Source organism: Centropristis striata, chromosome 20 (genome assembly GCF_030273125.1).
Source record: "Centropristis striata isolate RG_2023a ecotype Rhode Island chromosome 20, C.striata_1.0, whole genome shotgun sequence".
Taxonomy (NCBI): Eukaryota; Metazoa; Chordata; class Actinopteri; order Perciformes; family Serranidae; genus Centropristis; species Centropristis striata.
Window position 1 is genome coordinate 21332954 of NC_081536.1, and position 25702 is coordinate 21358655.

The 25702-nt window shown below is 38.2% G+C and overlaps 2 protein-coding genes across 10 annotated transcripts in view; both read left to right on the plus strand.

The window, feature by feature from the left end:
• The first annotated feature begins 3134 nt into the window (after nt 1-3134).
• On the plus strand, nt 3135-8878 carry thumpd2 (THUMP domain containing 2). 2 transcript variants are annotated; one of them, XM_059359468.1, is made up of 11 exons: nt 3135-3301; nt 4247-4385; nt 4696-5238; nt 5372-5508; nt 5673-5750; nt 5935-5987; nt 6079-6166; nt 6812-6883; nt 7173-7287; nt 7983-8103; nt 8433-8878. In XM_059359468.1, exons 1-11 carry the CDS (start codon nt 3176-3178, stop codon nt 8779-8781), a joined length of 1821 nt encoding a protein of 606 aa, XP_059215451.1. In that variant the 5' UTR covers nt 3135-3175; the 3' UTR covers nt 8782-8878. The 2 variants fall into 2 exon arrangements, with proteins under 2 accessions (XP_059215451.1, XP_059215452.1); XM_059359469.1 differs by lacking the exon at nt 3135-3301 and adding an exon at nt 4099-4143.
• A 1232-nt stretch (nt 8879-10110) lies between these two features.
• LOC131993157 (mitogen-activated protein kinase kinase kinase kinase 3-like) overlaps nt 10111-25702 on the plus strand; it is a 42144-nt gene continuing 26552 nt past the window's right edge. For 4 of the 8 annotated variants that reach the window (XM_059358916.1, XM_059358919.1, XM_059358924.1 and 1 more), the window contains exons 1-6: nt 10112-10461; nt 23340-23397; nt 23868-23958; nt 24099-24163; nt 24287-24342; nt 25185-25232. In XM_059358916.1, the coding sequence (XP_059214899.1) occupies nt 10363-10461; nt 23340-23397; nt 23868-23958; nt 24099-24163; nt 24287-24342; nt 25185-25232 (417 nt within the window). In that variant the 5' untranslated portion in view covers nt 10112-10362. Of the gene's footprint in view, nt 10462-23339; nt 23398-23867; nt 23959-24098; nt 24164-24286; nt 24343-25184; nt 25233-25702 lie in introns of all 8 variants that reach the window. The other 4 variants (XM_059358923.1, XM_059358920.1, XM_059358917.1 and 1 more) reach the window with 3 other exon arrangements.

Below are 25702 nucleotides of genomic sequence, written 5' to 3' on the forward strand. Positions count from 1 at the left end.
AACATGAACATATAAAAAGTTATATAAACATGTAATGATTGCTGTTTTACACACATTGTTTAGGCACCAAAACCACATTGTTATGGTTAGGAAAAAAGGACAGAGTTGGGGTTATAAAATGCTACTCCTGTACATCATTTTCAACAAGACACAAACAGTTTGTTTGATCCATCCAACACCCCTCTAACCTGCCTTAAGATGACCTACGTAGCTTTGATATTATGTCACCAGACAACATTTCATAGCAACAAATTTTAATTGTATTACTTTATGTAGAATATCTTAGTACAAACTGTTCAAGAGAACAGTCAGTGCAGCTCATACAAAATGCTTTACTGGCTATAGAGCTACTCTGAATCACAAAAAATGTTTGTAATAACTTGAGCACCATTTAGATTTCACTGAGTTTCTTCCCGAAAACAGGAACAATGTGTTCTTTCTTTGTCAGTTTTGTCAAGTTAAGGTCAAATGTGTGTTTGTGAGTCAGCCTGTGTGGATCATTATCTATGCAGAGCTTTATATCTGCACTGTTTCCTGCTTTATTTGCAATTTTACCAACATTGTTGATATTATTGTAAGCCTGCACTAATTAGATGAAGATGTAAAATAAAGCTTTTCTTTTCTTTGCCCTCCTCTACGCCCACTATTCGTGTATTTATTATTTTACTTTTTTCTCTATGCTGAGCCTCTTTCATCTCATCATCATTTCTCCTCTTCCACCCTCCATCCTCTTTATCCCACTCCCTCTCTTCGATCATTTATGGGCTGTGAAGGAGAATAAAAACAAGTTTAATGTACAGTAATACATCACGCCGTGACTGCTGTGCCAAGCGGCATCCATTTTGTGAAGCTGTTGTGTTCACTTAGCAGCAGTGGGGCTAATTATTGCAAATGGCAGCTGTTGAAAAGAGTATTAATGTCTTCTTTCTACATGGATACATCCAATATTATGGGCTGATGAAAGTAGTCAGAGGCTAAATGTTAAATAGAACAAGAATTACGAATAAAAGAGGAAAAGTGGATTGTGTCTTGTTAGGTAAAAGCCCCATAAATCCAACTGTATCCATTTTAATTAAAGCTGACACTGAATAAAGGTGCTGTATGCATCATCCATCTTTCAGCCTAATAAAGTTTATACGTGGAGCATTTTGATTAAACAGGCCTCTGGCTGTGAGGGGCTACATGGTAATTATGTGACCAACAATGTGTATAGAAGCTGGATGCAAACAGAAAAAAACAAACTTCTTTTCTTCTTTGTTTTCTAGATAAAAACATTATGTGGTGGATGGATGACGGGATTAGTCAAGTTGCTGTAATGTAGCCAAACTTGCATGACAAATCATGTTTCCTCTGTCAAAGATGAAAAAAAGCAAAAATCACAACCAAAAATAATTTTTGATGGATTACATTTGGCTGGTCCACCACTTTGGTCCACACTGAAGGAATTCAATTATGTGGTTTTAGTATAGGCTAGTTGAAAACTATAGGTTAAGGAAATAATGACCTACTTTCTTATTATACATTTAAGGTTATTAATTATGTGATGTGGATGTGCATGGACCATAAACTGCGTCAAATAAGAGGATGTAGCCACCATGATAACACTTTAAACCCTCATACTTGTATTTTTTCATTCTTCTATTTTTTTAAAACCAGAAGTATTATAAATGTTTTGACAAGAGTGTAGAGCTTGGTAGCTTGGTTAGAAAGGTGCAAAGACTAATTCAACTTACTGACTAATTCACCTCCTACTTAACAACTTCCTATCCTCTGCAACCACTGGTTACACAGATTACCGATGTAGCATAAGTTGAATACTGGTACAGTTTGAGTTCCACAACAATCCTGTTTTAGTGTCATGCATCTGTGTATACATGAGTTATGCTGTTTGCTGTTATGAGACAAATAAAGAATGTTAATTCGAAAGAGTACATTTATCTAAGGAAAACGATAGCAACCCAAAGGCAGCACCATTGTCTTTAAAAGAAGGTTATTGTCAATCAGTTCTCGAATGACAAATCGAAAATTAAACATTTGCTCGTCAAATCTTTGTATGGGTTTGATGGGTTTTTGTTAGAAAATTCCTACACGGCAATAAGAAAATGTAGAGTAATTTAGGGATCTAAAAACCAACTCAAATCCCATTAAGGCAATATTACATCAATCAAAGTATATTAACATATTTAGTTGCCATATGCTTGTCATTGAGTATGGAGTATGTGTGCTGCAGCAGGAGGCACTTGCCTGTCAGCATTTGAGGGGTTTATGGTACAAGGCAACAAGCAGAACACTGTTCATCAAATAAAGTATGGGGATTAAATATGTTTGGGGGTTATTAAAATGTCAGCGAGTGAAGAGAGGAAGATTAAAAGTGGTAAAGAGAGTGTGAAAGGACAGGAGAGGAAAGATTTGGAGAGTGAAGTGTAGAGACCCAAGAAATAGAAAAAGATCAGATGATATGTCTTTTTCTATTTTTATAGTTGAGATACAGACAGGAGGATTTTTCTGACTCTGGTAGATATAAGGAAAAGGTGAGAATTGTAGGGAAGCCTTTATTTCTGCTGCAAAAAAGTTTCTTCACAGTGCTGGAGAAGCACCTGTTCAGAGCTGCCTCCAGGTAATACACTGCAGCAGAGATGTGTGTGTCAGGTGAATTTATGTGCGTGCACATTTGCAGCTTGTTGTTGTCTTGTTTTAAAATGTGTGTGTGTGTGTGTGTATCTGAATACCACATTTTTTGCAACAAGGCATTAAGAAAATAGACTCTATGTTTGTGTGTGTTTGCGTGAGTGTGTGTGTGTGTGTGTGTGTGTGTGTGTGTGTGTGTGTGTGCGTGTGTAGCCTAATAAAAAAATGAAGGCTTATGTTGTGGCCTTTGCGTTGCTCTATCACATTAACATGCCATTATTACAAAGAAAATTGATATGAACAACTGTGACACATGATTACATTCACACTGTGATAAATGTTTCGATTATTGCAGATTGTTCCTGTTTTTAAAACCATGTTTCAGTGAGGTTAGAGAGACCCCTGCCGGCACATACGAGTCACTGCAGTGTGGTGACGTAGTTCCGTTTCCGGTGTAAACAAATGAGCCAATATGGCGACTTTTGTAGACAACTAGTAGGAATGGCAAACTTTTACTACCATATTTAAACGTTTGTTGAAACTGTACATGTCATACAACACAATGACTCAACCGAGAATTGAGGGGAGTTTAGTTCGCTACTACTGCACCGCCGGGAACGGAATGGAGCCTTTTTTAATCGACGAGGTGAAGAGGAAGCTGTCAGCTGAAGATGTAAGTGTAAACATCAGTAACGTTACGTTACGAGTGAAAATAACACCAACGCTCATAACGCCTGTTAAAAAACTTCACCATACGTTAGTGGAGAACCTGATAAACTGCTGTGTTTTCTAGCTGTGTTTAAACCCTTTTAAAATATGCTGCATGCAGAAAAAAATAGCTTGTAAGTTGTGGAAAGCAACTAAGTACATTAACTCAGGTGTCAGTTACAATTTTCTGCAACTTTATACATCTACTCCACTACACTCGAGCCAAATGTTGTGCTTTTTACTCGACTACATTAACTTAATGTCTAACTTATAGGTTTGTCTGACTTACAGGTTTGTTTTTCTAAATATTATCAATAAAGAAATTCTGATAATTGTGATATTATTCTGTCAATAAGGCTTTATTGATCCCTGGTGGGAAATACACAAGGAACTTTTGGGTGAAATATTAGTTTTGGTGTATTTTATTATCACACTGCATGTAATAAAGCAAACTTGGTGCAGTCAGTAGGAGTCATTATGTTATTTAAATGCATTGTGGCAACAATACAATATAATAGTAAAAATGTACTTTTGGATGTTCAAGTATTTTAAGCAAGTACTCCGGTTCACATTTCTCCAACTCAGGAAATGTGACTGAGTGAGTAATATTTGATTCATATACTTTGACTCAAGTACTGAAGTGGTACTTTATTCACTGCTGCCACTGAAGTGTTTTGTGTTTCAGGTGAGGTAAACCCCATCTTACTGTCAAATAGTGATATCAATTCCCACCTTCCTCATCCAGTGTTGTTGCTCTTTAAGATTAGATTTCCACATTCTTCAACATAATATTTTCAGACAAGACAGGTATGGAAGAAGAGGTGTAAAATATTACTGAATTATTGTTTTTTTGGGCTACAAGGAGAAGTCTTTAAACACTGGTCTACTCTTTTTTTTGTTGTGTGTCCAGGTGTGTCGGGTGCCAGGTAAAGTGTTGTTCAGCTCCTCTGCTGGGGTCAACAGAGTCACTGAGCTGAAGACTGCAGAGAGACTCTTTCTCCTTTTGAAACAAGACTCACCTGTGCGTCTGTCTGCCCACACCAACCCAGGTACCAGCATAACATACACAGATACATGTAATATAAAACATAAGGAAAATCTTGGCAGCTATTAAATTGAATGCTTGTCTTTAAGTTATTTTGTGCTAAAAAGTGTTCTACTTTACTACTTTATCTAATGAAATAGAAAAATTGTGAATGAATGTGAAATGATTTTAATTATATGAACATCACAAATCACAATAGTGGTATAATGATGATCCTTCCACATAATCAATAATATAAAAATCCCAAAGGGAAACAACAACAGTGGAATTCATTGTCTAATAATTATTTTTGTTTGTTTTTGTCTCTTTCATAGCAAAAGCAGCCTCTGTTTTGCAGTCCAGACTGTTGGGTGACAGGGATCAGTGGACCAGTGCTGTAATGACATGGAGCCGCCTGCAGGGGGAGCTGGCAGAAAGAAGAACTGTTGTGAACACGCCAAGCACTGGCCAGGGAGTGACAAGGAAGAGGGAGGAGGGGAGAGGGAGTGAAGAGCTTGAGAGAGAGAAGGTACAGAGAGGGAAATCAATGAGCAGAGAAACCTGTGGAGCTGAAGCCCCAACACCAGAGAGAAAGAGAAAGAGGGATGATGAAGAAAATGAGTCGAATGGAGCCAAAAATGCAGAGAAACAGAGGACAGCTGAGAGAGAAGGAAATAGACGGTATGAAGACGAGATGGTTGTGCAGTTTGGTTGCTGTGGACAAAATGGAAAAAAAGGACTCACATCAGAAACAGATTTGTATAACAAAGGATCAGATTGTGTTCCTGCAACACAAGAGCAAGACCACAATGTGGAAAGAAGCTGCATGAAGACGAATGGCATGGCTGAGGACTTTCTTGTAAAAAATGGGGAACATGGTAATAAGATTAACTATGTTCAATTTTACTTTAACAATCATTTCTTACATTTTTAAGGCTTTTCTTTTTTGTTTGATTATGTTTTTTTTTTTTTTATGATTTATCTTATTATGTTTGCCTCCATGTAATAAAGCAAAGACTACTGGAGGAAGAGATAAGACGCTGCTGCAAACTAGCAGGATCCAACCAGAGCCGCCTTCTCCTGTCCCGGTCTCTTTTAGGGTCAGCTGCAAGTGTACTGGATCATTGTCCCGATACTTCAGCACACAGGTAGGTAGAGTGGAACTGCGCTGACAAAAAAACAGTTTAAAGTCAGAATATTGCCTCAGGCATGTGTATATATAGGTTTAGAAGTAATAAAAGACATGAAACACAAACATTTTTATATTATGGTCATAGAATTAGTGTGTTTTTGGATATTGTCTCTACTATAGGAGGTGAGCAAAGTGATTGGAGTAGGTCTGAGCAGAGAGCTGGGCTGGAAGACTGACCTGAAGAATCCACAGTTAGAGGTAAACTTGTTTTTATTGTTTTAAATATAATTCTGGTTTGGTTGATTTGTGCCGTGAATATTTAACAGATAATGATCTGTAAGTCTTTATGGGCGTTACTATAACTATAATAAGAAAAATATTGTTAGCAGAGACTCTGATTTCTTGCTTTTCCTTTCAAATGTATGTCATTCTTTTTTTTCAGGTAAATGTTAATTTGAGTGATGACCATTGCCTGCTGGGGATTCCACTAACCAGGTTATAGACAAAATCACTTTCTCCACATTTAACACTTTAATTTAATTGATAAGCAGTCATAATTTATTGACCGCCTGTCTCTTTCCTTCAGGTTGCCTCTGGCTAACCGCAGCTACATTAAAACCACAGGACTGAGGTCAACTGTAGCCTGGGCTATGACCTCTCTGGCTCAGATACAGGTACTAACACACACTGGGGATTTTATTTATGTGTTCTATATTTCTGACTTTTGAGATAGAACATGAGAAAGATTACTTTATTATGTTATGTGTATCCTATTCTTTCTGTGTGCAAATTGGAAGTTATTGTTAAAGCCACTGGAAATGTTGCTTGAAATAGTTAAAATGCTGAAAGTTGAGTGTATTTTGAAGTATCCACAAACATCTGAATAAAAAGAAACACTCCCAATTGTTCAAATACCTACTTTGAAAAAAAAAGCATTATGCTGTTTAAATTATTTATCAAGACTGTGTACGTCTAGGAGCTCACATTTTGATTGGCATCTCCCTTGTTTTTGTTGTCATAGCAAACACGAATACCTGCAAAGCTAATAATAGCTGAGATATGTTATTGTAGACAATTTTGGTAAAAGTAACTGCCTGACCAGAGGACTAAATGTTTGCTCAAAGTAAATATAGTGTATGGTAATTTGCCAGTAAGTCAGTTACATATAACATATAAATATATAATCTTTATATTAACCCAACATCAGGAAAGTTTACAAAAACATCAATCACCCTGAATGGTTCTGATGTGATAATGCCCTTCAGTCACTGTGTGCAGTTGATCAACTGTGTGTACTGTATTTTATCTCTTTTTCTCAGCCAGGCTTTTGTGTGGTCGACCCAATGTGTGGAGTGGGAACCATCTTAATAGAAGCAGCACAGGAACACAAGGTCAGGACAGAAATCTACACAGGTCCCCTGTGTAGCTGAGTGTGTAGAAAAGTTTACTTCTTAGTTTTAGAAAGTGTTGGCATTTTTAATTTTTGACATGATTTGATACTTTTTATCTACTGATTATTTTTCATTTGACAACTCACCTCTGGTGTCAGTGAAAATTTAATTTTAATTTATTTTATTTAATTTTTTTTAAGTGTATAATTTTAAGTTATAGTATGCTGTATTGTGCTATTAGAGCACTCCATCTATAATCTTATCTGTTGCTCTCAATGGTTATCTTCAGGCTGCCTGTTTTCTGGGTGTGGACATTGATGATGGACAGCTGCAGAAGGCAAATGAGAACATAGAGTTTGCAGAGCTGGGGAGCAGGATACACCTGCTGAAAACTTCATCTATGAGTAAGAAATCTACAAAAAAAGATCCCTGGAATAAGGATAAATGCTAGTTTTAAGCTAATGTTGATATCTAGAGAGAAGTGGGTGCCTGTAATCTATTCCTGGGTAGGAGTTGTGTAATAAAGCTGTCTATATGATGAATTGTCAAAAGTTCAAAGGCTAAAACTATAGTACTTTGACAATGGGTGCTATAAATATCTGTCCACAAAGTAATGAGGAACAGTTACAGATTGTGCGTGCCTGTTTCTATGTGTTTCAGTTTGTGTATGCAGTTATATGTATATAATGGCATAATATATACATTTATAATATGAATTATCATTGCTTCCAAAAACCCATTGCCTTGTATAGGGGAAATATATGACCTTTTGGAAAACTCATAAACATCAAAATCTCAAGAGAAAAAACTGAAATACATTATAAACACTTTTAAAGAATAGTCAGCAACTTAAATGTGTTACACGGTTACTAACAGTGTCATTAATCATTTAGATAAGCTGAGTCATGAATTTTAAGGTGATGCATTACCTAATCCATATATAGCTTTTAGAAATTGCCGTTCTTTAGCTTTTCTTTAGTTCTGGGGATCTAAAGCTGCATGTTTTGGATGGGAATCAGTGAGTGGGAGGTGAGAGTGAACCCTGCTGTCATGTATTAAATTACCTCTTGGCTTGCATGTACTCCTCCTGTGTGGGCAGCGCTGCCTCTGCCCAGCGCCTGTGTCGATGCTGTAGTCTGCGACCTGCCATTTGGCAGGAAGTTTGGCACTAAAACAAACATGGCTGCCAACCTGCCATTCATCCTCAGTGAGATGGAGAGGTTTGTTCCCCTCTGTGTCTGTTTCCACTGTTTCTTAGAGTTGTTCAGTGAATCAGGAAATGTTGCTAGTTTTTGTGTCTGTGTTCATGTTCTCTGAAAAAAGCGTTAGTTTTACTTGAAAAATAACAGGACAAAATGCATTATTGTCTAAATTTAATACAGTTTTGGATCTATTTAGATGAGCAACTTGACTCATAGGTTATGAATTCTGCATTTACCAATATAGAACTGTTATTATTATAAAAATTCAAATAAACATGAAGAAATAGTGCTGTTAAATAAAAAAAGAGTATAACTTTATTTGCTTTAATTAATGTTTTTTTGTTTAGAGTCCTCTGTATCGGTGGTACCTTGGTTCTCCTTCTGAGTCCTCAGCTATCCAGTCTGCTGAAAAAACTCCTGGCACAGAAAGACACTGGACCAACATCTAGCCAGGGAACAAGGCCTGAAACTGGGAAACAAGACTGTCCATCTCCGTCTTTATCCACCACAAAGGAGCAGACATTCCAAATCCACCGGGGGGTCGTATCTCCTCCTACTCAGGATACAGACCCTCAGCCTGGGTTACAACACAGTCTGCCTTCCCCTCTCTCCTCCCTGAAACACCAGACAACTCTCAGAGTCAGCTTAGGTGCGATAGACGGACTTATCCATAAATATGTCAAGACAACCACTTGATCAGTGCTGGTGAAAGTTAGATTCACTTTTTTTTTATTGTACTATGTTTCTTTCATGTTACTTGTTATGAAAAATAAATTTTTATTTTGAAATGTCACGCATTATTGGTTCTATTTCTTTGCTTCTCTGTTTGTTACCCAACTGTTTTTCAAGTAAGGGTTATTCCCTGACAATGTGTCTATTATCAAGAATTAATGGCCTCCCCATTGTCCATTAATTCCTGATAATGGACAAGTCCCCGGACATTAACCCGTTTATACCATGGTCACCTGCCCAAGAAAAGCATTTTTGTGCATTTTGCAGTCAAAACTCCATTTCCCTGTGGAACCTGAGGGCTTGACTAATGCCTGAAGCAATAATTTCTATTACATAAAGTGCTTGTGCAATGGATATGGATATGAATATGAAATAGGAAGAAATGTATATATTTTGAGATGTGTGAGCTGTGGATTGGAAATTCTGCCATTACAGAAAATACTCTATCCATCATCCTAAATTTGATTAACACAAAATCATCTTAACTAAATTTGAAAGAACCTGCCTTGTGACATAGGTCTTGATTCGTGCTTTTAAACAATTTCTTATGGAGGTTAATGGTTAATGGTTCCTACTGAAAAAAAGGCTCTCTAATTTCATTAAACAGCTTGTAGCACTGTAGGCTTTAGCAGATGTTAGTCAAACATGATCCTGTGTCTTCTAATTGAATATTTACGACATGTTAATGCTAAAGAATGAACATGTTACCCAGCCCTGCGTGGCTAACAATAACTTCCAATTTGCACACAGAAAGAAATGTGTTTCTAATAGTTTTTAGAGGTCTATTACAGAAGAATGAGCCACATCAACTTTTGCTAAACAGATACTTGTCCGTATGACCATTTTTTTGTTGGTTTGGGGATTCGGTTGACCAAAAATAGAGAATATCATACACCTTATGTCCTGAAATTACAACTGTTAAGTTTTCTGCAATGGGACTTTTACTTTGCCTGTAACAGACCCCATCAGCTGAATCACAATGTTGCCATCTGCGCTGTTTAGCCCTGCTTAGCCCAGTTTTGCACAGAGGGGCAGACAAGGCCATGCAGGGCTTAGTGTTTTCACTCTTTTCCCCCTTTAGATGTAGACTTCCTGCATTTTGCTATATGTGCAGATTAGAAAAACGTGGATTCGCCTTTATTGTATGGATACAACATCGCTGGAATTGATCAAGTAATATTAAAATTTGGCTAAAAGCAGGTGTATGATGCTTTTGTAAATTTTAATTTAACCTGTCTTTGTAAATGTAAAAGTAGCTGTTTGTTTTTGCTTTTTCCAGTTTACTGTAGTTCTATCACTACACTTTACCCTTGCATATTAAAATCGTAATTTTAAATGTAACAGCTCCTTCTGGTCAGACTGCATGGAGAGGCTACGCCATGATGTCCATTGCGCATGCCCAATGCGCAGTGGAAGCCATGTTGGAGCTACAGTGGACTCGGGCTGGGATTTTCTGACGCCGTATGTTTTTCTTAAAATATCTGTTTCCATACATTGTTGGGGTTCGTCAACCGTGCGCGATCGGCGCCGTAATCGGCAGTGGAAATGATGAACTCCAGTGTCGACCTGTCCCGGCGGAATCCGCAGGAGGATTTCGAGCTGATCCAGCGGATAGGAAGCGGCACATACGGAGATGTGTACAAGGTAAAACTGCAGTGAGGGAAGCAGCAGCCACTTAGATCCATTATCGGACAGAGTGGTTGTAGACATGTAGCTTTCCTTTGTAGCCCCTTGGTGTTGTCATAACAGTAAAAAGCAATTAATGTAGACATCGTTAGCTCGTTCCTGAAATAAGTGTCTTATTTTGTGTTGATGTTTACTGATGCAGTATTTAATTTGCTACACATGCACCTAATTCCGTTGTCGGACACATAGCCAAGATTATGTTTTATGACTGTTATTGTTTTGGCCTTTCTACCCGACTGTTTACCATCATTATGCATATCCGCTTTAACGTTAATGAAATGCCAATAAGGAGGTAACATTTTCTGTGTAGATAAATCATAAATAACCGTAGCTAACATTTTCTATATTTTCTATAAACCTCCAGTCCTAGCTGAGGCGCATACGTTAAATGTGAATTTGTCGAGCAGATATTCACGTTGTACTTTAACGTTTAAAGTGTGAGTCGTTACAAAGAATTAAGGTATGCTACGGCGACAGGTGTGTGTTTAACTTACACAAAGTCGCCTGTGGCTATCGGCTAAATATTGCTGTGAATAACGTAACTACCGGTAATATTAAATAACGACTGATTCAGCAAGCTAGTGAGACGTCTGGCCGCTAGCTGTCCGAGAACGGGCGCAGCTACCCTGGTAGCATCAAGAAGCTAACCAGGCTTTCGCTGCTACGTAGGAAAAATGTGCCGAAATTACAACAAGCTGTGATATGTTAGCTCTGCGGGAACACAAACTGAAGCAGATGCAACACAAGAAGTTCGCCATTAATGGCTATATTGTAAAGCTTTTGCTGGGTTAAAACTATCTCCGTTTTGCCCTGATAGACTGACAGCTGCCTGGAAACCCAGTTTGGCTAAAGCGCTCTGGGCTGAGCAAGCTACAACAACAACAACAGCCATCATTTCAACCCCCTATGGTTACTATTTTAGTTTTACACACCAGTAATAGGTATTTACTGTTATTAAAAAACTGGGATGTTAGTTTCTGTGTAGACTGACTGATTTATGTCGCGTTATAGCAGTTATCTTTGGTGCTACACTTTATCAGGCCCTGTGCTGGGAGCAGGCAGCCTGCATCCTAAAGAGAGGGCAGTTCCTCAAGTACAAGCCAACTCCATCACAGACACATTGGGGATCACCATATCGTCACACTGTTAACATAATCGCCTAAGTCATTTTTTGTCAAAATTGTTTTGGTTTTTTTGCCTAAATCATCTCCTCATGACGGCGGCCACCTATAGTAAAATCACCTACATCCTCAGTTGATCAGATCATGTGATTTTACCCCTTTAAGATAATGGCCTATGTCAAGTGTGTGACTTAAGCGGATTTATTATGCCTAAGTCAAAATAAATGTGACATAGGCATTTTTTTTGGCATGCCTTTGTGCCCTAAGCAAGATATGGTAACACTTTATTTTGAAGGTGTCTACATAAGAGTGACATGAGCATCTCATAAACACGACATGGCATGTGTCATTAACATTAATGACACTTTGAAGTAACATTAATGCTCATGATACTTGTCATGTCATGTTTCTGACAGGCTTGTGTGACTCTTATGTAGACACCTTCAAAAAAAATTGTGTCCATATCTTGCTTAAGTCACAAAGGCATGTTCAAAAAACTGCCTAAGTGATTTATTTCTCTTAAGTTACATAATTTACACACAGTGTTATTTACTTATTACTATTCCAATAGCCATCCTTTGTTATATCCTTTTTGAGTGAAATGATCTATAAATGTCATTTGTTACACTTTTGGTGAAGTTTTTTGTGTTTCCTGCAAAACTTGAAAAAATTAGTTAGGCGATTATTTTAACAGGGTGACGATATTCATTACATGCTATATAGAGCAATTGCAGTCATAATCATGTAACACAATTTAGTGGCATACAATGTAGAAACACAGCGAGGCTGTCACAGGTCATGCAAAATTTATAATATCACAGAAAGCAGTGAAGTAATGCTGCAGGACATAAAAACAAATGCAACTAGCAGGATGGGGCTGCTCTAAATCCACAGCTGAACAGCATAGACATAAGTAAAGTACCTGCAGGATCCTGTGAACACCATAGAAGATGAAAATAATCACACTATTGAGTATAAAAAACAAGTTATGGTTGGTGCGTCATTCTTGATGGGTTTAGAGAAATTATGTTGTGTCAGCCGTACGTGGTTGATTTGCACATAAACTTCCTATAGTGTATGAGTCAAGTTATGCAAGGTAGACATCCCAACTCTTAGCTTGCTGTTGTTTGTGTTGCCATCACTCTGTTGAGGTATTCAATTTCACTGCTGTGGGAGGGAGAGGCTTTTGGCAGAATGCAGGTTCATTAAGCACTGTAATAGGGCTAGATGGTGTTTGGTTAACCTCCAGGCTCCTTTAGGTAATTACAGGAATATAAATGAATACTAAAGAATAGAGATAGGAATAAATTCCAGTGTTTTTGAACTACCACTAATGTCAAGGTACAGCCATGCACCTGCCTTCCTGTCATTGTATCTTCCCTTTTTTGTGTTTTCCATATTGGATCCCTCCTGGCTGCAGCTAATCTAGTTTGTTTCTAATTTAGGTTCAGTATCTTGCTTGTTGCAGACACAAAGGTCTGACAGGCTGTCTTTAGCAGGCCAGCAGCTCAGAGCCAACAAGCCTGCTAGACCTGTCACAAATAGCCTCTACAGCTGATTAACGTGCACTATTGTAAAAACAATAAGCATAACATGTGGTTTTTCACATTACCATGACAGGATTGTAAAAAAAAAAAAAAGAAATGTTCAATTTTGTAGACAGCTGGTGCCCGAGTACTGTGGACAACACAATTTTTCTGTAGCTTGTGCTCTGGTTACAACAGAGGTTTTGTTGAAGGACACTTGAGGTCTTAGACCTGAAACCTCTGGATTAAAGGATGCCTGTCTAAGCACCAGGGCACTTGGTAAACTTCATTGATGCCTATATTTGGTTCTCCTGCTCTGTGAAAATCTGTGGCTTGGTTTGGAATGTTTGAGCAGGAAACAAAGTGTGAACTCTAGCTAGCTTGTTTTCTAATCTGTTACCTTTTTGTCTGTGGTAGTTCTAAAGGGAAGGAGGAGGATAGGTTGATGGTGAGACCTGACCACAAGATCACAAGGTTGAGCAGAAGAAGATCCAGTCATTTCCCTCTGAACTGTATCTGTACAAGGGAGTAAAATACCTGAAGAGCATGTCAATCATTCAGTAGCACCTAAATCAGACTAATTAAATTCTTTAGTTGCTCCTTAAGGCAGGGTGAGGCAGGGTTGACTTCTACAGACGCCCCCAAGTCTGTATAGTTAAAAAAAGAAAGAAAGAAAATACAGCATTAAGGGTTATGAAATATACTGTATCATTGTTTCACACCACATCAATTAACCTATCAATGTACGACTCACATTACAAGAATAATTCCTAAAATACTTAACAATACCAGTTTGACTTCTCACTAAATAATCCAGTGTAAGCAACACCGACTATTATGTTCTTGTGTGATTTAGCACTCCTAAACACAGATTATTAGCTATATGTCAATATTGGAAGAAAGCGACCTCACTCCCCTGAAATTTCTAGTTTTTTACCACCATTATGCTGCTTCTCACCTTAGTAGCTTTAAATGCCAGTGAAAGGCAACAGTTTGAGTCATTTAAATATCTCTACTAAGAATTCCTGCAACATGATGCTGGTAAACTGCATGCTTATGTTTACCAATCTGACTGGTTTGAAACAAAAGAAAACTAAACAATCTGGAGAAGAAAAATATCTGAGGTTGATGAGCCAGGCATTCTGTAAACAGCCTATTCACTCACTTATGTTGAAGATACTTTTTGTATTGATTTGTCGCTTAATGTGGGCAAAGTGGACACAAAACAACAATCTTCTTTTGCAATATCACTTTGTCGCTTCAGTGACTGCTAGTATCATCTTATTATATTGCTCTATAGCCATGAAAACCTGCTCCGTGGGTGCTGCTGTAATCGCTACCCTCACTCTGTCTCTCTTCAGAAGCCACGGCGCAGGCCAAGTATTTACCAATACACAGGATCTGACGTAACTTGTGTTGTTTAAATAAGATGACTGGCTCGTTTTCTCAAGGTGACGGTGGTTTTGGATTGAGGAAGTAGAGGCAGACGACGGCCTTCAGTGGGGATAGAGATCAGTTAATGACAAATCAATTGCGGTAGCAGTGTTTGCTCTAGAAACAAGTCAGCCATCTGGGTATTTTTGGACCCACATGTAAGGGGCAAGCAATGCTACCAGTTTAAATAGAAATAACATGATGAAACGATACATTTGGCCATGTTGTGGTAATACTTTCCGCTTAATAGGAATTGAGATCTTACTGATTCAGTACAGGATGCAGGTCTTCATCATTCACCATGATTGAAACCATATTATGCCACACATTCACACCCCTGATGTATTTAATACAAGACTAATGCACTTAACGGTAATAGATGTGGTGACTGTAACCATTTCCTCTGGCCAGTGTGTGTGTGTGTGTGTGTGTGGCACAGCTGGGCAGCCATGCTCCAGGAATGCAGGAATCTTCACTTCCTCCTAATATGTGTGTGTGTGTGCATGTGTTTGTGTCCTATTGTTTCACACAAGTCCAGCAGCCTGCAGCCCAACACACGCACACACAGAACCAGATGATTGTGTTGTCACACGCATGGACACGCATGCACATATGGCCATAGAGTCACAATTAAAAGCTGCTGGCCCAGAACCATCCTGTTTTCGTCACTGTTCCTCCAGTTGTTTGCTCACTGAGGTGGATACACAGACCTCAGCCTGCCTTCACAATAGCTCCGAAGCGGAGCGAGGTTCCTGAAATCTTCTTTGGTCTCAGATCGGAAATTCAGTCCTCATCCTGGCAGTCTGGTTTCTGCTCGCCAAATACAATTAATGAACTGTGCAGGAATTTGCCTCTGGTTTGCCACTGGGGTAGTGAGATATGGATAACTTACATAGTTTTACAGCTAATGACACTGAAACGGCAAAAGAAAAAAACAGATGTCCCAGTAAAAATAGCCCTCTGAAGTCATTTCACATTCAGCCATAGGGCTGGGCAATACGGCAAAAATCTTCCATCCCAATAGAGGTCTTTTCAAGATATAATACAGTCTATTTGAAATGACACATAGTAAAAACGGACTTTGGTATACTCTACATAATTTTCTTGACATTACGATAGAAATTATATTGAAAAATACACACTTTTATATTGTTTTGACTATATAACACATATGTTTAAGCTCGTTATCAAGGAAATCATATTTCCTTCAATCAAGTGGTGATGTTAAGTGTAGATTTATTTTTAGGTCTTAGTTTAAGCGTTTAAATGTAAAGTCATTCTATTTTAAAAAGTCCATCCTTATTTTTAAGAAGTGCAGTCTAATAGTTTGTACAGATGCCCTTACACAGCTGAGGGTAAATATTTATATATAATATCATTCATCTGCATACAGTAGATAGGCTGTCATGAATTGACATGTCTGTCTCCTGCTCAAAGCATTTAATGTTTTTTTAACTATGTAAACAAATGGCCAAGCCTGTGTGCTTCACATGATCGTAAACCAGGGAATTATTAGCTATTAAAGTATAGTTGAATCATGTTCATAAGTTAAATGCAATATCTTGCAGCTTGTATTTTCTCCTTTATCAAGTACTAAATGATTAACAAACTGTCTGGAGGTTAAGCTGTTTTTGCAGAATGTCTGCAGTGCGCACAGTGAGTGGTATGAGGCTTCTCTGCAGGGTGGGTCAACACAAAAGAAATAATGGTGTGACAGGTGAGCAAGTCTGTGGGACTTCCCTCGTAAACACGCATATTTACAGCTCTATGTTACTGCATTTAAACCGGGAACCCTCCACTCAGCAGGTTTTACTTTTCTGAATTAGAGGAGCTGCTACTGTCAATCACCAAGGTCTGCTTCATAAAGTCTAACAAACAAATTCCTCTTCTTACCAGGCTACATTTAAGCTTGTATTAAAGGCTTCCATGAAAACAAGGGTACAGTCATGTGGATTAATGTGGATTTATTATGCATTCTTTTTGCATTACAGTGACAAACTTATAGCAGTGTGTCACCACTTTTCAGGATATCTTTTGGATATCTTTTGGGCAGTTTTGCATGGGGGTTTTCATTGTGGTTAGCTGTCTATCCAATGGCTTGATACGTGAGACAGATTTGTATATCTGGAAGAAAGTTTAGACTGATAAGCTGTACTGAGCTGTGTATTGTTGATGAGTTCTTGAGCTCTCAGAGTACTTTACCATTGAATGATGCTGCCCTCTGCGAGAATAATATGCCTCTTAAACTAAAAGCTGCTGCATCACTAAGTAACCTGGGAGGGATTATGTCTTCAAGGCTTGTTTTGAGCACCTTGGTATTCATACCTCTGCCAGGGTACAACTCCAGGGTGCTGCCGAGCTGTTTCAGAAAACCTTGGCACCAGGTTAGGACCAAGTGTCAAATCCTATTTTGAAATTGTGCGCTGTGCTCATGTGAGTTGGAAGGCTTGGACTAATTGCATTTTTAATACAAGCCTAATGCTTCTTAGAAAACATTGATGGAAACAATCAAGGGTTGCAGGAGCATTTATGTCAGATGGACTGTCATTGATTTGAGTGTGAAAAGGTTTTATTTTAAGCTGCAGCTACATACACACTGTGCATGCACTCATACACATACACTGTTTGGGTGGGTCAGTGCAGCAGCAGTGTGTGAAGTGTGTGGTATGTGACTTTACAGGCAGACGCCAAATGTGGATGCCATTGGTGCGGAGGGCGAATCAGCCCCAGTCATCTCATTAAACACGGAACTTTGGTGGAGCTTAAGACACCAACCTCAACCTTGTTCCAAGATTATATGCAAATTATATGACATTATTTTACAGAGCAGTGAAGACAGTATTGAAGTGATTTTATGCCTCTGGTACTGATTTAACTATTTTGCAGTGGCGTTTCTGTTTCAGCCCATTTCAGCTGTATTGAAAACAAATGGCGTTCTATTGGCATTGGCAGATCTCATCACTTGGTTTAAGACAGAAGGATTTCAATAGTAAATGCTGGATTAAATGAGTCCTCTGGGTGCATGACTGTGCAGTGTATGGAAGAAGGCTTTGAGTGCTTAAAAGACAAGTTACTTTGCCAAATGGGTGATTCTGCCCCTGTGTGTGTATGTGTGTGTATTTCTGGGTGTTTTGCTTGAGCGAGTGGTTATTTTGTTGAAAGACAGGTGTGCTAATTAAAAATGCCTCGCTGCATTTTCACCTCACCTGTTCCCCTCCTGGGGCCATGTGTTGGTAATGGTTGAGCTGTGTGACTGTGAAGACAGAGCTTTCTGGGAGAAAAAAGCTGCAGAGTGCCTTCACCATTTTGACAAAAAAAAAATACTAATGAATCACAACTTAAACTTAAACTCAATTTACACAAATCAAAAGTGCCTTTTTTCAAGTAGGTGATAGCCATGAATTGTTGACCCCTTGTTTCTCAGGAGGGAATGATAAGATGACGGCGTTAAAAAAAGAGAAATTTGACAGTGTGCTCACTGGGTTGTACATGGTGCAGGTTGGTTAAATCAAAGCATTGTGGAGAAATGCTATTTCAAAATGTTAAATAAGATAAAGAAGTGTTTTGTCTTTATCTTGTTGGCAATGCATTATTAAAAAAAATAAACTTTAGAATAGAAGTTTGTTAACCAACAGAGAAGGATAATCTTTATCTCATCTGTTTTTACATGACAATTAAAACTTGGAAATGCATGTCAGTACGTGTCCTTATCTAATGTGAATAAGTGAGCAGAGTCTGTTGCTGCGTGGCCCAATTCATTGGTTATCTTAAAGGTCATGAAAGCATGGTTGTGATTTGAAGGTGAAATCTCAAATCTCTTGGAAAAATCTTGTCAGAGGAAGTGAATATGCAAGTACAGCAGGAGTTATCGCCTCAGGCCTTAACGCCCCGGCTCACTGCGGTGGAGCTGCTCAGTGGCTCTCAGCAGAAAGCTGACTGACTGGCTGCTGCTACAAGTCTGTGAGTGTGAACAACCCCCCTTCTCCAGCAGGCCAAATAACAGTTAGTGAAACTAATGTGTTTTATAAAATGCCTTGTAGATTTAAAGCTGAGAAGCTGGATTTTTAGGTTTTTGTCGGGCATATCACAGCTAAAATGTCATAAATAGGGTAACCCTTTTAGCATATTGTCATCTTAGAAAATCTAGCCTATGACGGAAGACCTTGGCTAGTCACAGGTTATTTCAGAGAGAATTTCTACTGGCTTTTCTAGAAAATGAAGATGCACATGCTTATGAATGGTGAAACACTGATTCAATGCCAAAAAATCCTGCAGAAAAAGTCACTATCCCAGCATTAGCAACAACTGGCTACACTGCAAAGCAACACAAAAAAGGAAGATGAACTCATCAGAAAGAGAGTTTGACAATAAACACCATAAACTATGTGTCAATATTGGCATTTCAGAGAGATACAATGCAATGCAAACAAAATCATACATTAGAATCACAAAATACCACAATTAAAAGTACTGCATTACTAGCTGATATACTGTTAAATCTGGAAATCCCTGTTTGTTCCCATCATCAGTATATATGCAGAAGGTTAAAGTGGTAAATCCTTGGACATGAACCAGTGACCTGAGATGACTTGTCTCTGCTATGAGGACCACTACCCTGAGTTGACCTCTGACCTTATCAAACACGTCTCCTGCCAGGAGTAAGCCTCACAAGACGACTGTCACACAGGATTAACTGTAAATAGTACGAGCGTGTCTGTTAGCGATGTTGTGAATGAACATGAGTTCAGTTTAGACAAAACGGAAAGCACGATAAGAAAACAAGCTTTAGAATAAAAACCCTTGTCCGTTTTCTTATAGTAGTTGCAGGATTGCAGCTCAAGCTGAGTTGGATGATTAGCATGGTGAGCTGCTATTGCTTAGGCTGTTCTTGTTTGTTTTCATGGTCAGAGAGAGGAGAGAGTGAAATGCCACACTGATCCTCCACTGAGCTGACCATATGCTGCTGAGTATATGACACACACACACACACACACACACACACACACACACACACACACACACACACACACACACACACACACACACACACACACACACACACGGCCTAGTAATGAAGTGCTAATGATGGATATGATCTAAGTTTCTCCGTTACTGTGCAGTAGTACCACATCAAGCCGCTGCTGATCTGGCCATACAATACTTGGTCTTAGTGGATCAAATGAAAAATGTATAATTCTTAATATGTTGGTGCCTTTTAAAGCCAATTCTCAAGGTCTTAGTATGAATAGAAACATGTTGTGAATGTTGTATAGTACTAGAAGTTGGCATTGAATGTTTGCGCACATTGATACTTTTCTTTATTTCTTCCCAAAGGTGACTATTTGTTATTTAAATCAAATATGTTTGACTATTTTAAAATTCATATGTAGCTGTTAATGTTTAATATTTAACAAGTTGGGGCTCTTTTTGTTAAATGAAAAATGATATTTTTCCATGTAAGACTGGGCAGTATATCAATATCTTGATATGAGAGATGTTGTCTTAAATTTTGCATAATTATATTGTATTGGGAGAATAAGTGTTGTCTTTTCCCTGTTTTAAAGGCTACATTACAGTGAAGTGATGTCATTTTCTGAACTTACCAAACTGTTCTCTGGTCTATTATTTACTGTTACCGACTTAGTCATTCTATCCACATTACTGAAGATTATTTTAATAGTGTCATTGTGTAAATATTATGGGAAAGCAAGAACCAATAGACAACCCTACAATATCACTGGAGTATCAATTTAGAGATGCTTGGTCAGCAATATAGTGATATTTGATTTGATGATTCTTCATGCTGCCCAGGCCTAAAATATAGTTTTCTTATCAATGTAGAAACTCAGTTATTGTATGGAGATAAGTCTGTTTTTTTAAAGTAAACTGAGCTCTATTCTTGAGCACATACAGGGCGTCATCAATCACTTTTACCATTGCCCTGTGTCACCATCACACCCAGTCATCGGTGTCTCAACATGTAACAGTCAGGCTCCCAGGCTGTATTAATGTACCAGTCATACATTTACATGGTATTTTAGCTGTTATGTTTGGAGTTCTCATCCAGAATTAATTAAAATGAAACCAACCATTTCCAACGTTTTTAAATGTAACTAATAAGAAACAGATTTCTATTTGCTGGTTTCTTTGTTTGCTTATTTGTTCGATCCATGTTTGTTCAGTTATTGCTCCATGGCTGAATGGATTTTTTTCTGAAATGTCAGGGAATGATGGATTGCATGTTGTGTCGTAACATTTTCAGTATTCCTGTTAAATTCCCAAAGAGCTTGTCATTCATTTATTTGTACAAGAAAACTAATGGGATTTGATTACACTGAATAACACTTATTGGCACAAAAGTTGAGTTTGATTAGTTCTTTCTGATTAGCACAAATGAACGCAGCTTAATGAGGTCAAACCTACGACCCCTCAGCTCCAGTCGAGTCGAGTCAGGCTGTGTGTTGTTGCCGCCAACAGTGGCATTGAGCTCTATGAGTCATATCTGGTCTGTCTGCTGACTGAAGACACACTGTCTCTGCTCTCTGCTCGGCTTCTTCTTTTCTCTTTGCGTCTCTTTGTATCTCCTCCCTCCTGCCATAGCTTTGTTTTGGTGTGGGCTGGCGTCTCGTCATTCCTCCTTCGCCTCTGTTCTCCTTCTTCCTTTTGAACTGCGGAAACAATCTTTTGCCTCCCTGTTAGACAAAACTAAAAATCTGTTTTTGGCTTAAATATCACAGATTAATTTTTCTGTTGTGATTTTCCTTGAGCTCTTTGTTTTATTATGTCTTCACATGGCTATTGTGTTTCTGCAGTCCTCTTGTGTGGACAGCTTTTCAGTGCCTTGTTGGTGAAATTTGAGTTTCTGTTGGTGCCATTTTTTTTTCTTTCCCCCCTTCAGCGATGGTGGCTATCACTTCTCATGCTGCTGACTGGGCAGTTGAGACTGCACATTAAGCATCTCTGTATCACAGAAAACTTAAATGGAGTTTGACATTTGTCAAAACTTCTTATGTTTATACTATAATAGGTTAGAGGCACTGATAAAGCCAGCGCTGCAAGCCTTCCTTTAATCATAAATTTAAGTAAAATTTGTCCTTCTATTGTGCAGTACTTCTAATTTTTAAGTGTTTTTCTGGCAATTTTTCTGCATTGCCTACTGTAGAGAGCGGTCAGGAAATGCACAAAGACAGAGAGATGAGGAAGACACGTAACAAAGGTCTGTAGCTGGACTGTAATTTCAGTGATGAAAAGTCTTTATATTTTTTGATTCAGAATTAAATATCTGTCCTGATGCTTTAATGATATCCTCATAAAACTGAAATTTTCCCCTCCAATATGTAACAACGTCCCAATAAAGTGAACAGACCAGAATGTAAAGTGTTTTTCCTCTCTAATGTTGCATAAATACTGTGGTGAGGCTGCAGCCAGGATCAGGGCAGATAGGGGTGTTTCTATGAGGCGTGACACGTTGCTCCCAGGATGTTCATGGTATTAGAGCTCTTGTTTTGTCTCTCACATTGAAAATCTTGGGTTTTATCAGTTAACTTAAAATGTCTCTGTCTTTCTCTCACTCACACACACACACTCGGCATACTTCCGCAATGTCACACACACTCATGCTTGCACATTCTTGGGCTGAGAGAAGCAATTCATGTCCCCTCTGAAAGACCATCTTTTATTCATGAATATTTCATATAGAATTCGTCTCCCGCCTCACCAGCTCTGCTCTTAAATGTAAACACAGCTCACTATTTATAGAAAATCAGCCTCAGTATCCTGCAAAACCCCCTGCTTTTTGATAAATGTCAGCTTTTCAGGAATACAGGAAAAAGTGTCTTGATTTCCTGTTGAGGTCCATACATTCCTCTGTCACTCCGCCTTAAACGAGAGTGGGTTGGGAATGAGTTGTGAATACTCTATGCATGAATTCTGATTATTTGAATTTGCTTAACTGGCTACAAACAACATGTTGAATATTTGTTTTTCATTCTGGTCGCATTTGAAGCATTAAATTATTATATCAGGAATAAAATATAGTTAGTTTTGTCTGATACATTCTTCTGCAATTCATTTCTGCAACAGAAATGTATCAGCTGATACGATAAAAATGAGGGATTGCGTTTCTCACAAATGGATAATCGATGAACAAAATATTCAGAAAGGGCAGACTTTGATGATGCTATGCAGTAGCTTGGGATCATGGGAGTTGCTGATGTGAACCAAGCAGAAATAATGTTCATGGAGTTAAGTTTTTTCATGAAAGAATGATGCTGTTTTTAGTTGACAGGTGAACAAATGAAATGTTCTGCCTTGAATAAAACTACAGATTTATGTGGTATTGAACAATAATTAGTAGTATTGATAACTAAGTACAAAAAAACACAAAATATATAACCTAGATCTAATTGTTTTAAGATTTTTTTAGTGCTGAAATAATACATATTATACCTTAAAAACTAGTTTACACTATATGAACGGGATTTTACAACTCTAGAAACTTAGCACTGCCCCAGTCAATTAGTCCCTTATTAATGTTGCGAACAGAAATGCGCTGTTCACATTTCAGAGAAGGAATATGTGCTTGTATGTATCTGATGAATCATTAAAGTTCATTGCCGGATGACCTCACGTCACATTGTTGCAATAGCTGAGCTAGGTTCACATATTTCCCTTATTTTCTGGTTTCCTAAACATGTAAATGATAAACCTGGTGTCTGTAATAAACTGACTCTCTTTCTCCATTTCCCTCCTTTAGGCTCGTAATGTAAACACAGGAGAGCTGGCTGCTATCAAAGTCATCAAACTGGAACCGGGTGAGTTATCGCATTTTTCTTTGTATACCTTTATCTCCCTTTTCTCCTTGCTATATTTTCCTCTCTATCCCTTTATCAACCTTCCCTTTCAATCATCCTTCATTCTTCTCCTTTTCTATCCACAACCATCTTTTTCCTTTAGCTTTTTTATTTCATCAGACTCCTTTTTCCACCCCTCAGCTGCTGGTTTCCATCTTCCTCTCCAACATTAAAAAAAAAAGCTAAGAAGTTACAGGAAGTGTGGAAATGTATCATCACACTGTTGTTAAATAATCAAGGTCTTCAAGTACGGAATTTTCTCCATCCTTTTTAAATGGCTACTACGAGTCTGCCATTTAGAGACACATACAAATCCATGAACAAACTCCTCCTCTTTTCTGTTGTAAATAATATAACGGTGTCGAGCATTAAGATACCAGATTATAACTATAACAATATGTGTTTGTGTGTGTGTACATGGGTCACTGCAGGTGAGGACTTTGCTGTCGTCCAGCAGGAGATTATAATGATGAAGGACTGTAAACACTCCAACATCGTAGCCTATTTTGGCAGTTACCTACGGTAAGTGCCTGTGTATGTGTCAGAGAGAGAAGAAGAGAAATGATTTGGTGTGTGTGAGAGAGTAAGAGACAGATGCAAAAGGGGAAAGTACTTGTGTGTATGTGTTAGATTTACTGACTCTGTCCTGTGTTTGCGTGCAGGAGAGATAAGTTATGGATCAGTATGGAGTACTGTGGAGGTGGATCTCTGCAGGACATCTATCACGGTAAGAACAACATGCACCCAAAGAAACACACACACACACACACACAACTGTGCTGTTTTACCCTTTCCTACTCTGTGATATCCATCCACCTCTGTTTCTGTCTTCCTTGTTTTACTCCTTCAGTAACCGGGCCTTTGTCAGAGTCACAGATAGCCTACATGTCACGGGAGACCATGCAGGTACCGTATACAGTGTATTTATTTTCAGTCTAGTTATATTTTTGAATAGAATATAAACATTTTTCATTGAATTTCATTAAGCAGATTGGCTCTGCTTAGCTTGGACAGTTTAAATTTTTCTGTAAAATGATGACAATACAGACAACAAAATAAAATAAAAATGCCTGCTGGATGAAAACTAACGACGACTATTGAGTGATGAGTTCTGGGCACTGGTAGCATGGGGGGAGGCCGGCCCCATTCATCTTCACGCACTGAGTTGCAGTGTCAGAGCTGGTTGAAAACCAGCAAAGTCTCATTTTAATGACCTTAAATGTTGATTGGCTCTAGTGCCTCATGCTGACACTTTAGCACTGATCTTTAGAGAGAAGAATTGGCTCTTTAAAATACCTTAACTTAAAGAAAATTGTATTTTTATGTTTTATGGTCCAACGATAAAATTGCACTCTACATTTTAAATTAAATGTTTGTATCAGTACCTATTCAAATATTAATTAGGAGTTAACAATTATTGATACCCACCTGGAATTGTTCCCCAAAACACCACAGCTGCATAACGTTACAGAGGAAACACAAGCAAAGTGTTAGTATTTTACACTGGAGCCAGTCATCTCTCTAAGACACAGATGATGTGTCCGTACTGCCAACTGTAAATTGAGCCAATCTCCTGAACATCTGATTTTCATTCAATCAACAGTTACCCTCTGGTGGAAAATAGATACATATCTCCATACAGTTTAAACAGTTTAAAAAGTAATTCTATTCTGTTTTTCATTGCCCTGTTGTGGTTTTTCATTATATGACTGCTATTAAGTCCTGCTGCTGTGTGGTTCTTTTTGCAGGGTTTATACTACCTACACAATAAAGGCAAAATGCACAGAGACATCAAGGTGAGTTTGGAGGAAACTGCATGGAATATGCATGTCAGCAAAACTTTAAATTATTAAGGGCTTTCCAAGTAACCTGTCAATTGTTAATTCACTGTTTGAAGGGTGGACAAAATATCGCTTTTCAGTTTAATGTAATTCAGTACAATGACAGCACAGACTACAGCCCAGAAAATTGCCGTATAATTGAATCAGCAACTTTACAGATTCACCCAGTGATGGCATTTATTGCAGGGCTGTTGCATTAGATGGTTTTTTAGAGAGTTCCACATCCTGTATGGGAAGTGAAGTGTTGCAACAGCAATTCTGTTAATCATTTATTATCATTATTGATAGTTTAAATAATGATAAATGAGTAATAATTCAGGAAAATAGTACTAGGACATACATTTGGTGATGTTGAACATGAAAACTGCTCCACAAAGGTATTGTTGAGACAAAGCTGATGGAGTTTCTGTTAAGAAAACGATTAT